General features: G+C 43.6%; 1 protein-coding gene across 3 annotated transcripts in view; it reads left to right on the forward strand.

The window, feature by feature from the left end:
- pax7 (paired box 7) overlaps positions 1–18,253 on the forward strand; it is a 60,849-nt gene that overhangs the window by 41,785 nt on the left and 811 nt on the right. For all 3 annotated transcript variants that reach the window (XM_022748236.1, XM_022748237.1, XM_022748238.1), the window contains exon 8: positions 1,515–1,764. In XM_022748236.1, coding sequence (XP_022603957.1) covers positions 1,515–1,764 — 250 coding nt within the window. The remainder of the gene's footprint in view (positions 1–1,514; positions 1,765–18,253) is intronic.

Below are 18,253 nucleotides of genomic sequence, written 5' to 3' on the forward strand. Positions count from 1 at the left end.
CCAACCCCACCCCCCTTTCACTTTCTACCATCACAAACCATCAGGACTCACTCTCCTCATCTTCCTCAGAGTGTGCAGCTCGGCTCCATATGGGAGGGAGCATCACATGTGTCCAGCATGAAGAGGGCCATGAATCTCCCTCTTATGGATACATGTCACATGCTTTGTCTGCAGATGTGGAGGGGACGATGGGGGTTTCCATACTGATAGAATTAACATGTGGAAATGACTAACCAGCCTTTATGTTTCTGATGTGATTTGAGTGCTTCGAATTTCCTGGGAGGCCTTTTCTAAAGATATGATTAATTTGCAGAATATGGTTGATTTTCCCTCTGTGGGATATTCTTGGCTTAGTGCATCATTTGTGCACTGTTTGGCTTGCCCCTGCATTGCCTATATGGTTGTGTCATATGTGTGTGTGTGTGTGTGTGTGTGTGGGTGTGTGTGTGTGTGCATGCATTCAAACATATGTCTGCATGTGTATCACCCCTGTGTAACCACCTCCATGATGGGCTAATTGGTTTAGCAGCCAAGGGGCCAAAGGCCAGTGCAGCATAGCGAAACTCAACATGAACCTGATGTTGAAAGGAAGGTTTCCCTGCAATAGGAGGGAAGCATGTGTGGGACAATTCTCTTTTTTACCACCCCCTCCCACACACATACACACACACACACACACACACACACACACACACACACACACACACACTCGCCACTTTCCCTTCTTCATTTAAAGAAACTCGCAGCACAAGAAAACAAAATTCCTCACAGCGTTCAGGGCCGCTGCGCTTCAGACTGGAGTAGCACTAGAGGTAATCTCTTCCATTTTAACATATTTTGAGACCTTCTTCTGACGAATGTCACATGCTATTACATTAATCTAGAATATTGAATTGGAAGCTTTTATGCACTATGAATAATATACACACTGTAATATTCAGGCGAGCCCCAACCTGCAGTATCAGCGGGCCCCTCAGTGAGGTTTGTGGAGCCTACTTTGTGTGGGGATCTGAGGGGATCATTTACCAGTTCCAACTCCATTACTATTCATGAGATGGGTAGGCTAGGGGCGAGGGATTAGGGACTCCCTTGGTGCTTGTTGTGCTGTAGGCTCAGGCTCAGGCCTCAGGCTCCGGGACAGGGGCTGTCTGGCACGGATGGTGGGTCTATTATCACCCTGGGACCCTTCTGTCCCACAGCAGAACACTTACTGGCAGCGCCAGCTAATGGAAACAGTCTCTCTTGTTCGCTTTCTCCTTTTTTTAACCTCATCACCCTCCTTGTATCCTTTACCCTGCTCTTAAAAAAAAAAAAAAAAAAAACGATGGGGAAGTTTTTCCCATTCCCTATTTCAAAGTTGAAATGGTGTATTTCTATCGAGCATCTTTACCGTGAAGTGCTAGGATGGCACTATATTTGCAGGAGAAAAAAAAGTGCTCTCCCTCAACTCTGTCAATGCTTTGATCCTCAATTTTCCAAATTTCTAACATCCTCCGTTTCCCTTTACCCCCCAGGTGATGAGTATCCTGAGTAACCCCAGCGCCGTACCCTCCCAGCCCCAGCACGACTTTTCCATTTCCCCCCTGCACAGCAGCCTGGAGAGCTCCAACCCCATCTCAGCCAGCTGCAGCCAGCGCTCTGACACCATCAAGAGTGTGGACAGCCTGGCTTCCTCCCAGTCATACTGCCCCCCTACCTACAGCGCCACCAGCTACAGCGTGGATCCTGTCACCGCAGGCTACCAGTACAGCCAGTACGGCCAGAGTAAGTAAACCATTCATTAACATTTATATACTGAGTGCTTTTTGTCTTTTCGTGTGTCCAACGAGAGCAGGTCATTTGTTTCTATCCTCCTTTTAAGTTGACTACATTTAAAAAGCCTATGAAGTGATGCCTAGCTCCCAGGCAGGAGAGCCTCCTGACCTTTGCACCCTGGTTGGTCAAGGCAGACACGTGCTCTTGATAAAGACCCCCCCCACACACACACATACACACACACACCCTCACCCCACCACCAACACCACCACCATCCTCCTAGAGAGCGGCCTCGGTCACACCCCACTCCACTTGGATGGGTAAGAGGAGAGGACCACTTCAAAGAACGGCACACCCTCAGGGGCCACAGTGTCCTCTTGCCCACCTCTCGCTTTCCCTCTTTCTCTCGTCTCCATCACACACACACACACACACACACACACACTCATGCGCACACCCTCAGGGCAGGAAAGAGTTTGCTTTATTAGATTAGCATAATTGACTGATGCTGTCACAGCCATTCATAAGAGGTAAAATGAAGCACACTTCCCCAACAAGCCAGCCAGCGCCAAGCTAGCCGACATTTGTTTGTATTTATATTCAGGTTCTAGTAGTGAGCTGGTGGGTTGTGCATCTGCTGGTTTTCTTTTTCTTTTTTTCTTTTTTTTTTTCTTTTTTGTTGATGTGTTTGTGTTGTGGTGCAAAGAGAGAGATCTGGCGATGAGCTACAGGCAACAAAAGAGAGAGAGAGCCTAATCTCAGGAGCAATAACTAGTAATATGATCCTTAGATCAAGGAGCAGTAATTTGGCTTTTAAGAGATAGTCCGGGGCCGCTGTGGCTGAGCTGCCGGAACTGATTTACTGTGTGTATGGCCCGAGGTGGTTGTATTTTTTCCACATTTATATTTCCTGTGCCCTCTGTTGAAAGCTTTTCCATCTCTTTTGATGATTTTCTCTCTTTTTTATTGTTTCCCCCAGAAAGGGTGGGAAAGATCACAAACCCAACAGAAGGCAGTAGTGGCATGTTTTTAAAGCGATGACAAATATACAAATATTTGAAAATGATTTTTCAGTGTAATTATGTCGAGGTTTCATGGCCGTGGACACAGTACTGAAGGCACAGCCTGGATGCCTTAATTTTGTATAAAAGAAATTGTAATCATTTTGTCATTTCAAAGTTGAAAATTGCATTTTTTTAATTTAAATTGTATCTGCAGTGATAGGTATTATCTTAGTAAAAAATTGTCTCTGTGTATGGCGGTCTAATGCCCTGCCGTCACGGCCTGTTATAGAGCCCACTTCTCCTCTGAGAAAGGCTTATATATGACATCTCCTGACTGAATGGCAACCAGCTTGTTCTTCACTTAGTGCCGCCACTGCACCTTACTATTTCCATTTTTGTTATTAATATTTAATCTAGCTTTGAGAGCACCAGCTCAGATTTTAAAATGGTAAAATCAAGACTTGCTTCCACAGTGATGTTTTATCTCCACTCGATTTCTTAGATTTACAACTATTACTTGGACTTTTTTTTTTTTTCTTCTCAACTTTCGTTATTTAAAAAACTGCTTTTAAGGGAGGTGTGCATTGTGCGTGTATGTGTTTGTGTGTGATCGTTGTGTGTGTGTGTGTGGTGTGTGTGTGTGGGATGTGCACACAGTATTTGGCAATATTGGCATAAAATAATAGTCATAGTTCCCTTTATATATACTACCATGTAAACTGATCACATGTATATAGGTAAAAGATTCTACAATTGGACAGACGTTTTCTACTGGTAAATTTAAGACGACTTTTAAGCTTACGAACAATACCTCCTATTGAGCTCCTGCTTTTTACTTATACATGGAAAGAGATTAATCTATCTATAATACCTAAGAGGAGGTAAACCATGAAATTCAAAATACCCCAAATTTTCTAAAAATAAAGATTTTCCTCCCTATTGGCAAAACTACACACATTTGGGAAGAAGTATATAATGCACACAAGCTGTGCCGTTTTCAGTGGGATCTTGAGGTGAGAGCACAAAGCGAGGCTCAGGTTACACGCGTTATCTTGCAATAATTACACGGATTTGGGGATTTATTAAAATACTGGTATAGTGCTTTCATGGCGACAGCTGGGGAGCTTCTTTAACTCCCTGTGAACACATAATCCGAAGAAATAAACCAAGACCCCCAGAGCATCTCTTAATCATTTTTCTTAGCATACATGCACACGGCCTCTGAACTCAGTTTCTTCGAAACAGATTTTTTGTAAATCTAGAATTTGTATAATTATCATATCTGGTAAAATCATTCTAAAGTCAGATGTTTTCAAAACAATTTTCTTTAAATGGAAACATTTTTGTCCTATTTTTCTTCACTGAAGGCCACCCCACTGGCTGTTTAGTGTTTCTACCCCTTTTTCCTCTTTCATGGCTCTTCTGACTCTTCAGCAGGCAAGTTATTTTATTCACAGCCAATGGTCAGGTTGAGAGCCCTAGGTCCCTAAATTAGATCTGAATCATAGCCTCTATTCCATGGCTCATTCTTGAAAGAGTGAGTATGTACCAGGCTGAGGTTGCTGACTTCTCTATCGCTTGTCCTCCTGAGTGATAGGGCCTTCCTTGGTTCTCTACAACGGCAGGCTCAGGAGTTTCATTTACCATCCCCTCGTGATTCATAAACCTACAACCATTACCTGTCCAGTCCCATTCTCATTGCAAACGAGGGGCAAGTACGCAAGCCCGGGCCTGATGGACACAGCCCACAGCTAAGCTACCCGTGGGGACAAGCAGAGTCACCTTCACATGGCTCTATTCCATATAAGAGAGCTGGAGAGAAGGAACGGATACGAGCTCGGGCCTCCTTGCAATTTAATTATAAACCCACTCCAGAGCCAGAGGCGAGTGATCGGAGCTCTTCGTGGACTCTGTTTATCCTTCATGCTCCTGATAGTCAATCAATTAGGGGATCAACAGAGAGGGAGATGAGGGAAAGTGTCACAAAGCTCTCCACACAGCAGCTGGCCTAGCTGCCACTTTGTCAGTGCTGTGAGTGATAGCAGACCGCAGGGAGTACAGTAGAACTTGCCCGGGGCCGGGCGTACCTTCAGAGACAAGCTGTGAGCAAAGGGGACAACCATGGGGCACGATGCCCAAAGGTCTAAATCTGGACGAACGCAGAACACAATACTCTTTAGAGGAATATATGAGCGATGACACATGGCAGCTCAAAAAGCCACTAACAATGTCATATATAAATATGTTGAGTACGGACTCACACTGAATCCTTCAGTCTCCATCATGACTGAAACCCATATATCTGTATTTAATAACTTGACCATATATCCTGCGCTCATGTTGAACATGCTTTCACCCAGAACCTCACCCTATACAAACACTACGTGTGTTGTCCTGTAATTAGACATTGAGAGTATTTCTCCATTATGCATCAATTAAAACTGCAGCCTTTGATGATGATAGAGCAGTGATAACACTGCAGTTTGTAGTTGATCTGAATCTGTAAATCTAAAGGAAATACTAAATATTCTGCATCTATTTATACTACGCTGAGCTGTTTAAATCTCTCCAATATTTTAACAAAGTATGAAATATGAATGATAGTTACCTCATGATAACACTGTCTGAATAGAAGTTTATTCAGATCAGTACTTACTTTTTTAGCATCAAATTTATCTCCTAATAACAATTGATATTAATGATGTTAATAATTGTGATTAGTGATGCCTTTAATTAGTTTCATTAATTGAAATGAACAGTAAAGTATTGGTTATTATTTTGTGGATATAAAATGTAAATACAACTCTCAAAGCGCAACTTGGCATCATTTCCTAATTTGAACAAGATTATGTATAGACATTTTATAGCTGCAGTGAGTGTAGACATAATCCAACATGTTTGAGATGTGTTTAAAATCGTCAGGAGTGAATGAACATACCTAAGACGTGTTTGACATACCTCCAACGGCGCTGAGGGTAAAAGAACTGAATGAGCTCCAGTGTCCTGACGTGTAAACATAAAGCACATCGGATGCTTCCGTACCACACTGGTTCGTTCCCTGCATTCACACCATACCACAAGAGATTTGCAGACAACATTCCCCGGCCAGCAGCGGGAGAGGAGAGCGCTGCTGGTCAGCGGGCAGAATGAATGACTTCCTACAGCTGCAAAACAGACGCACAGACACACTCTGGCTCTGTGTCTCTGAGTCTGGGACGTCTGAGCTCTCATCACTCCCTAATCAACTATCACCAGCACTGGAAACAGTCACTGGTGGCCCGCTGGCTCCACTAATGTACTTGAACACACATTGGGGACACATGCAACGCAATGTGCATATAATCATGTATGCATAAGTGCACAGCATGCACACATAAACTTCAATTATTTTCATTATGAATTAATTGGCTGGCTTTTTTTTTTTTTTGTTTATTATCACATTTTGACTCTATTAAATGTCAGACAATAAAAACAAGAAAAAAAAAAAGAAAATACCCATCATAATTTCCCAGAGCCCATGGTGAAGTCTTTTACATTGCCCGACTACAAAACTCACAGATACTCAATTCACAATGACATCAAAACAGGGAAAAGCAACAAATTTCTTAGATTTCAGAAGCTTGGAACCAAAAAATTAGCAGGATGAATAACTTAAATGGTTCCTCAATGATCAAAAATAGCTGTTGATTCATTTCTTACCAGCACTACTTCATACACACACACATATAGTAGTTAGAAAAGAGTTCACCACCGCTGCGTTAAAAACATGCAAAACAATCAACACAACACAGTAAAAAAAAAAAGAGAGACAAATAGTCAGAAATCAGTTTTGGGATTTTAATTGATAACAGTTACGCCAGTGTTACAGTAAACAACACCACAGGCTGAAGGTAGTAAATACCAATACAAGTTTCCACTATTCTAATACTTCATACAGCAGAATAAATTTATACCATGATAATATATATACCACACATGCGGAACAGAAAAAGGACTAAAGCAAAGCACAGGTGTCAGAAAAGCAACTAAACAGGTTAAGGGTCAAACAGACGGGAGGGGGAGATAAGAGTTGTATGCTTTAAATATCCAAATGTTTATTGACGCAAGTGTTTAGAAATGGGTTTGATACACTAAAGACGATTCTAAACTCTTCCTTTTTAAAATATACACGAGTGAGGCGTCTAAGCGGAGCAGTTGGAGCTGCTGCGATTCAGTGCGAGTAACGTTACTTGACTTTTTCCTCCGGAAGTCTTATTGGTCCACAAATCAAACGAGACTCGATTCAGTTTTCCAGTGCGAGAGGCTGTCTTCACCAGCTTCATCTATCATCAATATCAATATCATCATCATCATCATCATCATCATCCATCATCATCATCATCATCATCATCATCGTTATCATCATCATCATCGTCATCGTCACATTTGAACCCAGTCCCACACCGAATGGCTCAGTGAGTTCGGTGTGTTAGGTCCATGGTCCAGTCAAGTCTGGTCTGCACGAATAATCAGTCTGTAAGATCAGGTGGATCAAACACACCCTCAAAATGCTCTGACGTGTTAGAAGACGGTTCCTCCAGCCACCTGTTCAAATATACAGTGGTCCCGTGGTCCAGGGAGTCTGTCTGTCACCAAGCTTTCGTTTTCCATTGAGCTCAGTTTGATCCTCTTTTATACAATTTTAATTTCAACATTTTTAATGGAATTTATATTTACTAATTTATACAAATTCATTCCAACCCGGGCCAAAGACAAACCAACCTTTTGTCATAACAGGTTAAACCAATTAAATACAATTAAAAAAGAAAACCAACAGAAACAAAGCCAGTTAAGGAAACTCAAATCAAACATTTACTTCCACAGATCCCTTGCTTACCTACCACTCAACATAGTTTTGTTTTAGTATAAAACATACTCTTTTATAAAACAAACAATACACACATCTGCTCCAGCTACTTTACAGTTTTCAGTTTTTAAAGGCGACAAAGGACCAAAATTCTGTCTTGAAAGATAAGTTAACAATTCTGTGTACATCATCAATATCACACAATGATGCCAATTAAAAAAAAAAAAAAAAAAAAAAAAAAAAAAAAAAAAAAAATTTCACACACATCTCAGGGGAAACAGCTGGTCCTGGATCGTGTCAAGTCAACTTTGAGTGCTACACAAATGTCTCATATTCACTATTCTTTAAATGTTTTTTTTTTTTCTTCTTCTTTTTGCTACATTTCAGTGAGTACGTCAAAGTGGAGGAATTTAGAGGGGGCTCGTGTCCAAACCAGAAGAGGGGGGCCAATCAAGTGGTGTTACCTGTGCCCTTTCACAACTGACTGGATTATATGATTTTTCCAGAGTGCATGTGAATGGCACAGCTTGTGTGCTTTTAATCTCATAACAGAAAGCGCTGGAATGCTTATATTCGTAAATGGAGCCTGTGGAATGTTGAAGGAATGCTTATTTTAGTCTGAAAGTGGAAACCGACTGAAGGCGCATTTACAGAATGTGCTAATTACTCTAATAAAAACAGAAATACTGGCTGGTAATGGGAAGGGTCACTGTGAATTAGCTTTGACATTATATTTGTGTGATTTAATTCTGCTTTACACTGTTTAAGTCACACAGGATTCCCTGGCAGATGGGGATTTGGGAGGAGTAGAGGGGGGGAATTGAGTTAGCCCTCCTTGGCAAGGTCCATATTTCTAAACAAAATACATTAATTTCCCCAATCCTGTTTTGCAAACAACTGCCCCCCTCCCCATGGACCGCGGCTAAGGATGGGATGGAGGTTAGAAGGGGAAAGCTATTGGCCGCCAAACGCTGCTTTAATTCCCTGCAGAATCCATCCAGCCAGACTTCCCACAGAGTGGCCAAGTTCTTTAGGAATGTCAAGATGAATATGAAAGTGGGAAGGTCAAATCGCTCACGAACATTAGAGCTCAGGGAACAGGCAGAGAACAGCAGCTTGGAAAACAATATCATCCTCTCTTGTGAGACTGTGCCGACACGCAAACATGCACACGCAACAGACACTCACTCCCAAATCGTCTCAGTCATCCACTGTGTTTTACACACCAACATCTAACAGAGAAAAGAGATACGAATGGAATCAAAGAAGAACAACATAAATCACATTAACCATAATCATATAACAGCAAACAATAATCTTAACAATATCAAAAAGGAACAAGATAAGAGTCCGCTCAAATGATATTGGCTTTGTTAACTACTATGAACAGCAAGGTCAAAGTACATGTTGTTGATGGCTCTAAATGTGTGCTGGACTGCAAGCATGACAAAGAGGAAACCGGGCCCAAGGCAGCCGACCGTTCTTGGGTCGTCTGGGCGTCCTGTCTGGCCCTCTGAGCAAAAACAAAACAGGGTTTGGGGTAGGGGTACGAGTACAAGGAGCAGGCAGGGGTGCCAAAGATTGAGAAGAGAGGGTGCAGAGCCGCTGATGGTTGACAATGGTGTGAAAAGTTTAGTTCCATTCCCAGAAGAGCCTTTCCCACCCGCAAGCGTCACTTTTCTCTGGTAACAGCAAGCTGCGTGTCTGTGCGCTGATGTCACGGCCGGGCTGCAGATCGAGCAGCAGAGAGGCTGGAGCTGGAGTTGGAGTCCAGACTTGATGGAGCCATTGGAGGAGTGGGTGGCAGAGGGTGGAGGAGAGACGTCTAAGGTGTGTCCCGAGGGCTTCAGTAGGCCTGTCCGTCTCCACCTGCAGAAGTCCCAGCACGGCTGAGTGGTCTCCAAGTTTCATCCTCCTCTGGGTGGACAAGCTCACGTTCTTAGCTAGGTAGTCTACAGCAGCTGCACGGAAACAAGAAGACAGAAAAAAAACAAAAAAACAAACACCGTCAGACAGGTGGTAGATTCCTCAGAACATATGTCCTATTCACTCTCATTTCATTCCTTTGATTAAGGTTGAAATAAGTTGTGGCAGAAAGCCAGTGAGTCAAATGAAAACAATTCACTGAAGAGAGTGAAAGATAAAAACCCCTCCCCTGTCCCCTTGTCTGAGGTTGGCACGCTGCTGGCACAGAGCATGTGCATCTGGTAAAGTCTCCCATGCTGTCACTCAGATGGGTCCCCGTGTGTGTTCTATGTGCCAGTCTTCATTACACTTGGCATCTCTTGATTTCATGCCCTCCACACTCCACATGGCCGATCATTTTCATCCTCAGACAGCAGCTCTCTCCTCTCTCCTCCATTCATTACCCATCTACTGTGCTCAATCACCGTCTTAATTAACCTCACATCAGCTCACATCCGCACTGCCATCAGTTTCGTGCTGCTGACAAAACACTGCTGCGCACACACACAAAACGTGACGATTGGCACGCGCTCACACGCATCCATGCACCACAAACACAAACACATCAACAAAAAAGAAAAAAAAAAAGAAAAAAAGAAAAAGAAAACCAGCAGATGCACAACCACCAGCTCACTAACTAGAACCTGAATATAAATACAAACAAATGTCGGCTAGCTTGGCGCTGGCTGGCTTGTTGGGGAAGTGTGCTTCATTTACCTCTTATGAATGGCTGTGACAGCATCAGTCAATTATGCTAATCTAATAAAGCAAACTCTTTCCTGCCCTGAGGGTGGTGCGCATGAGTGTGTGTGTGTGTGTGTGTGTGTGGTGTGTGATGGAGACGAGAGAAAGAGGGAAAGCGAGAGGTGGGCAAGAGACACTGTGGCCCTGAGGGTGTGCCGTTCTTTGAAGTGGTCCTCTCCTCTTACCCATCCAAGTGGAGTGGGGTGTGACCGAGGCCGCTCTTAGGGGAGGATGGGTGGTGGTGTTGTGGTGGGGTGAGGGTGTGTGTGTGTATGTTGTGTGTGTGGGGGGGGTCTTTATCAAGAGCACGTGTCTGCTTGACCAACCAGGGTGCAAAGGTCAGGAGGCTCTCCTGCCTGGGAGCTAGGCATCACTTCATAGGCTTTTTAAATGTAGTCTCAACTTAAGGAGGATAGAAACAAATGACCTGCTCTCTGTTGGCACACGAAAAAACAAAAAGCACTCAGTTATATAATGGTTAATGAATGGTTTACTTACTCTGGCCGTACTGGCTGTACTGGTAGCCTGCGGTGACAGGATCCACGCTGTAGCGGTGGCCGCTGTAGGTAGGGGGCAGTATGACTGGGAGGAAGCCAGGCTGTCCACACTCTTGATGGTGTCAGAGCGCTGGCTGCAGCTGGCTGAGATGGGGTTGGAGCTCTCCAGGCTGCTGTGCAGGGGGGAAATGGAAAAGTCGTGCTGGGGCTGGGAGGGTACGGCGCTGGGGTTACTCAGGATACTCATCACCTGGGGGGTAAAGGGAAACGGAGGATGTTAGAAATTTGGAAAATTGAGGATCAAAGCATTGACAGAGTTGAGGGAGAGCACTTTTTTTCTCCTGCAAATATAGTGCCATCCTAGCACTTCACGGTAAAGATGCTCGATAGAAATACACCATTTCAACTTTGAAATAGGGAATGGAAAAACTTCCCCATCGTTTTTTTTTTTTTTTTTTTTAGAGGCAGGGTAAAAGGATACAAGGAGGGTGATGAGGTTAAAAAAAGGAGAAAGCGAACAAGAGAGACTGTTTCCATTAGCTGGCGCTGCCAGTAAGTGTTCTGCTGTGGGACAGAAGGGTCCCAGGGTGATAATAGACCCACCATCCGTGCCAGACAGCCCCTGTCCGGAGCCTGAGGCCTGAGCCTGAGCCTACAGCACAACAAGCACCAAGGGAGTCCCTAATCCCTCGCCCCTAGCCTACCCATCTCATGAATAGTAATGGAGTTGGAAACTGGTAAATGATCCCCTCAGATCCCACACAAAGTAGGCTCCACAAACCTCACTGAGGGGCCCGCTGATACTGCAGGTTGGGGCTCGCCTGAATATTACAGTGTGTATATTATTCATAGTGCATAAAAAGCTTCCAATTCAATATTCTAGATTTAATGTAATAGCATGTGACATTCGTCAGAAAGAAGGTCTCAAAATATGTTTAAAATGGAAGAGATTACCTCTAGTGCTACTCCAGTCTGAAGCGCAGCGGCCCTGAACGCTGTGAGGAAATTTTGTTTTCTTGTGCTGCGAGTTTCTTTAAATGAAGAAGGGAAAGTGGCGAGTGGTGTGTGTGTGTGTGTGTGTGTGTGTGTGTGTGTGTGTGTGTGTATGTGTGTGGAGGGGGTGGTAAAAAAGAGAATTGTCCCACACATGCTTCCCTCTATTGCAGGGAACCTTCCTTTCAACATCAGGTTCATGTTGAGTTTCGCTATGCTGCACTGGCCTTTGGCCCCTTGGCTGCTAAACCAATTAGCCCATCATGGAGGTGGTTACACAGGGGTGATACACATGCAGACATATGTTGAATGCATGCACACACACCAACACACCCACACACACACACACACACACACACACACACATTCATTGACACAACCATATAGGCAATGCAGGGGCAAGCCAAACAGTGCACAAATGATGCACTAAGCCAAGAATATCCCACAGAGGGAAATCAACCATATTCTGCAAATTAAAATCATATCTTTAGAAAAGGCCTCCCAGGAAATTGTGAAGCACTCAAATCACATCAGAAACATAAAGGCTGGTTAGTCATTTCCACATGTTAATTCTATCAGTATGGAAACCCCCATTCGTCCCCTCCACATCTGCAAGACAAAGCATGTGACATGTATCCATAAGAGGGAGATTCATGGCCCTCTTCATGCTGGACACATGTGATGCTCCCTCCCATATGGAGCCGAGCTGCACACTCTGAGGAAGATGAGGAGTGTGAGCCCTGATGGTTTGTGATGGGTAGAAAGTGAAAGGGGGGTGGGGTTTGGGGGTGGGGGGCTTGTTAAGTGTCCTGAGTGAGACAGCTGGAGGGCAAGAGTCCATTTTAGTCATTGGTTAATTGAAGCTCGATTACATCGCTTCCTTATGAAACAGAATAGCCAACAATTGGCTCGATTACTCTTCATGCTCATAAAAGTTCTTCAAAAAGAAAAATGACTTCTTATCATTGACGTTGCTGGCAGTTTTGCTATTTTAGTGAATTAGGATGGATCGGCCGCTTATGAAGTCTGACCAAGTGTTGTCATCTGTGAGGATGTAGCTATCCTTCATAAAAAAAAAAAAAAAAAAAGAAAGGAAAAAGAAAGTAAGAAGAGGATTCCTGTCTTAATGATTTTATAGGGTTTTCAGAGGGGAAAAGGTAAACTCTTCTGGATTATAAGGTTTTGTTCAGCTGTGTGCAAGTTGTATTTTCTTGCTCACACTGCTAAATAAAAATCTGACTTCCAATCCTCCCATCTGATGAAAGGTACAGCATAGAAGTGAATCATCTATAAGGCTTTGCCGGGTCGGATTTGAGTTGAAAGAGCCACTTCAGCCTCTACACGAACTCAAAGCTGTCTGATCTAGTTTCTTCAGAACCACATCTCTTATGTTATCCTTGGGTCAGTTTTAATTTGCTCTTTTGATGTCGCCATAAAGTTCTTTTCAGATCACATTCAAGTGTTACTTTAGCTTAGTCACATTGCTTTTAGTCACATTATCTCGTAAAAAACTTTTGCTGCTGGATACCCTCACATACTACACACTTATGTAAAATAAAACTTTTATAGATATTAAATTCTGGCATAAAGTGTAGTATTCCTGCTTGGTGGGTGTTGATTCAAAATTCCCCTCAAACTCCTGGCCAGCAATATTGGAAATAAAAGCTTTTTCTTACTTACTTACTTCTTACTTTTTTTTCACACATAAAATATCAATCTATCACATCTAACATTAATATGATGTGATTTTGGAATCGACCAGGTTGTGCTTGATACGTATTTTATGCTGTTTCAGTTGATGAGGTCATTTGCACCAGGATGTAGCTCAGATTTCTAAAGTACACATCCTCAGTGTAAACACAGGGTACATTAAACACGACTTGTAGAGTGTAGAGCAGAGGGCATCTTAGAGCAGAGGAAAAAAAATCTTAACTACATTATGGTTTTCCTAACATACTCTTGGTGGAGAACACTCCGTTCCTGCCTTCCTCCATCCCTCTCTACTTTCCATCCCTCCCTCCTCCCTTCCTCTCCTCTCTCTCCTCAACCCCTCACCCTCCTCTCTTTTCCTTGCATACAGCGTCCTCAGCAGCACCAGAGTTCGTTTGTTGTTGACGTTGTGTGAGTGCTGCGTTTTGGGAGATAATGCGAGCCAGGACCTAGTTTTAAAGGACAATGCTCCAGGGCGTTCCCTGCCTCTCTCACACCACCCTCCCCTCACCCTCTCCTTCTCCTTTATTCCCGCATCCCGTCTCTACAGATAGATACTTTATAATATATAATAAAAAGTAATTAATTCTCTCACTTCTGAGCCCTCAGCCCATGTGGCGAAGTGAATGGGGAAGGTAAATTGAATACAATGTGGCATCCTTTAATAAATAATAGTGCACTTGAGACAAAAAAAAAAATGTAATTTGACTGTTTGAAGAAATTAGGGAGGTAATGAAAGGGCCTCTTTTGTGTCTCCAGTGCACTATTTATTTATCTGAAAGGATGCCATTGGTATCAATTTACACTTCCCCATTCACCTTCGCACAGGCTGGAGGGTCAGAAGTTGAGAGAATTAAATTACTTTTTTTATTTTATTTATGAAAGTAATCTATCTGGTAGAGAGGGAGCGGAAAAAGGAGAAGGAGAGGGTGAGGGGAGGGGTGTGGTGAGAGAGGCAGGGAAGCCTCTGGAGCATTGTCCTTTAAAACTAGGTCCTGGCTCGCATTATCTCCAAACGCAGCCACTACACACAACGTCAAACAACAACGAACTCTGGTGCTCTTGGGACGCTGTATGCAAGGAAAGCAGAGGGAGGTGGTGAGGGTTGAGGGAGAGGAGAGGAGAGGAAGAGGAGGAAAGGGAGGGAGGAAGTAGAGAGGATGGAGGAGAAGCAGGGAACGAGTGTTTTCTCCACAAGAGTATGTTAGGAAACATAGTTAGTTAAGATTTTTTTTCGCTCTGCTCTAAGATGCCCTCTGCCTCTACTCTACAAGTCGTGTTTAATGGTAACCTGTGGTTACACTGAGATGTGTACTTTAGAAATCTGAGCTACATCCTGGTGGCAAATGACCTCAGTCACTGAAACAGCAATAAATACTGTATCAGCAACAACCTGGTCGTCCAAAATCACATCAATCTTAATGTCTAGCTGTGTGTATTTTATGTGTGAAAAAAAGTAAGAAAGTAAGTAAGTAAGAAAAAGCTCTTTTATTCCCAAATATGCCTGGCCAGGAGTTTGAGGGATTTTTGGAGATCAACACCACCAGTAGGGAATATAACACTTTATGCCAGAATCTTAATATCTATAAAAGTTTTATTTTACATAGTGTGGTAGTATGGAGGGTATCCCAGCAGCAAATGTTTTTTTACGAGCTAAATGTGAACTAAAGCAATGTGACTAGCTAAAGTAACACTTGAATGTGATTCTGAAAGAACTTTATGGCGACATTCAAAGTAGAATTAAAAACTGAAACCCAAGGATAACATCAGAGATGTGGTCTGAAGAACTAGTCCAGACAAGCTTTGGAAGTCGTGTAGAGGCTGAAGTGGCTTCTTCCACTCAAATCCGACCCGGCACCTTTATAGATAGATTCACTCTAATCTGTACCTTCATCAGATTGGGAGGATTGGAAGTCCAGATTTTATTTAGCAGGTGTGAGCAAAAATACAACTTGCACGCTAACAAAAACCTTATAACTAGAAGAGTTTACCTTTTCCCCTCTAGAAAACCCTTAAATCATTAAGACAGGATCCTCTCTTCTTTTCTTTTTCTTTCTTTTTTTTTTTTTTTTTTTTTTATGAAGGATAGCTACATCCTCACAGATGACAACAATTGTCAGACTCATAAGCGCCGATCCCTCCTAAATTCACTAAAATAGCATAAACTGCAGCAACGTCATGATAAGAAGTCATTTTCTTTTGAAGAACTTTTATGAGCATTGAAGAGTAATCGAGCCATTGTTTGGCTATTCTTGTTTTCCATAAGGAAGCGATGTAATCGAGCTTCAATTAACCAATGAACTAAAAAATGGACTCTTGCCTCCAGCTGTCTCACTCAGGACACTTAACAAGCCACCCACCCCCAACCCACCCCTTTCACTTTCACCATCACAAACAATCAGGGTCACACTCCTCATCTCCTCAGAGTGTGCAGCTCGGCTTCCATATGGGAGGGAGCATCACATGTGTCCCCAGCATGAAGAGGGCCATGAATCTCCCTCTTAATGGATACATGTCACATGCTTTGTCCTGCAGATGTGTTGACAGGGGACGATGGGGGTTTTCCATCTGATGAATTAGCATGTGGAAATGACTCACAGACCTTTATGTTTCTTGATGTTGATTTGAGTGCTTCGTTAATTTCCTGGGAAGGCCTTTTCTAAATGATATGATTAATTTGCAGAAATATGGTTGATTTTCCTCTGTGGGATATTCTTGGCTAGTGCATCATTTGTGCACTGTTTGGGCTTGCCTGCATTGGCCTAATGGTTGTGTCATATGTGTGTGTGTGTGTGTGTGTGTGTGTGGTGTGTGGTGTGTGTGTGTGTGTGCATGCATCAAAACATATGTCTGCATGTGTATCACCCCTGTGTAACCACCTCCATGATGGGGGCTAATTGGTTTGCAGCAAGGGGCCAAGGCCCAGTGGCAGCAGAGAAACTCAACATGAACTGATGTTGAAAGAGGTTTCCCTGCAATAGAGGGAAGCAATGTGTGGGACAATTTCTTTTTTAACACCCCTCCCACACACATACCACACACACACACACACCACACACACACACACACACACACACACACTCGCCACTTTCCCTTCTTCATTTAAAGAAACTCGCAAGCACAAGAAAACAAAATCCTCACAGCGTTCAGGGCCGCTGCGCTTCAGACTAGAGTAAGCACCAATTAAAGAGGTAATCTCTTCCATTTTTAACATATTTTGAGATTTTTCCTGACGAAATGTCACAATGCTTATTACTTAATCTTAGAATAATTGAATTGGAAGCTTTTATTGCACTATGAATAATATAACACTGTAATATTCAGGCGAGCCCCAACCTGCAGTATCAGCGGGCCCCTCAGTGGAGGTTTGTGGAGCCTACTTTGTGTGGATCTGAGGGGATCATTTACAAAGTTCCAACTCATTTACTTATTTCATGAGATGGGTAGGCTAGGGGCGAGGATTAGGGACTCTTGGTGCTTGTTTGTGCTGTGGCTCAGGCTCAGGCCTCAGCTCCGGGACAGGGCCTGTCTGGCACGGATGGTGGGTCTATTATCACTGGGACGCCTTCTGGTCCCAGCAGCAGAACACTTACGGCAGCGCCAGCTAAGGAACAGTCCCTCTCTTGTTCGCTTTCTCCTTTTTTTAACCTCAATCAACCCTCCTTTGTAATCCTTTACCCTGCTCTTAAAAAACAAAAAAAAAAAACGATGGGGAAGTTTTTCCCATTCCCTATTTCCAAAGTTGATGTAATGGTGTATTTCCTAATCGAGCATCTTTACCGGTGAAGTGCTAGGATGGCACTATAATTTGCAGAAGAAAAAAAAGTGCTCTCCCTCACTTCTGTCAATGCTTTGATCCTCAATTTTCCAATTTCTTAACATCCTCCGTTTCCACTTTTACCCAGGTGATGAGTATCCTGAGTAACCCAGCGCGTACCCTCCCAGCCCCAGCACGCCTTTTCCATTTCCCCCTGCACAGCAGCCTGGAGAGCTCCAACCGCATCTCAGCCAGCTGCAGCCACAGCGCTCTGACACCATCAAGAGTGTGGACAGCCTGGCTTCCTCCCAGTCAAACTGCCCCCCTACCTACAGCGCCACCAGCTACAGCGTGGATTCCTGTCACCGCAGGCTTACCAGTACAAGCCAGTACGGCCAGAGTAAGTAAAACCATTCATTAAGCATTTTATATAACTGAGTGGCTTTTTGTCTTTTCGTGTGTCCAAACGAGAGCAGGTCATTCTGTTTCTATCTCCTTTTAAGGTTGACTACATTTAAAAAGCCTATTGAAGTGATGCCTACTTCCAGGCAGGAGAGCCCTCCTGACCTTGCACCTGGTTGGTCAAGGCAAGAACACGTGCTCTTGATAAAGACCCCCCCACCAACACACACATCACACAACACACACCCTCACCCCACACCAACACGCACCACCATCCTCCTAGAAGGCGGCCCTCGGTCACACCCACTCCACTTGGATGGGTAAGAGGAGAGGACGCACTTCAAAGAACGGCAAACACCCTCAGGGCCCACAGTGTCCTCTTGCCACCTCTCGCTTTCCTCTTTCTCTCGTCTCCATCACACACACGACAGACACACACACACACTACTCATGCGCACACCCTCAGGGCAGGAAAAGAGTTTTGCTTTATTAGATTAGCATATTGACTGATGCTGTCACAGCATTCATAAGAGGTAAAATGAAGCACACTTCCCAACAAGCCAGCCAGGCCAAGCTAGCC

The sequence above is a fragment of the Seriola dumerili genome, unplaced genomic scaffold (assembly GCF_002260705.1).
Source record: "Seriola dumerili isolate Sdu_G_001 unplaced genomic scaffold, Sdu_1.0 BDQW01000121.1, whole genome shotgun sequence".
NCBI classification, from domain to species: domain Eukaryota; kingdom Metazoa; phylum Chordata; class Actinopteri; order Carangiformes; family Carangidae; genus Seriola; species Seriola dumerili.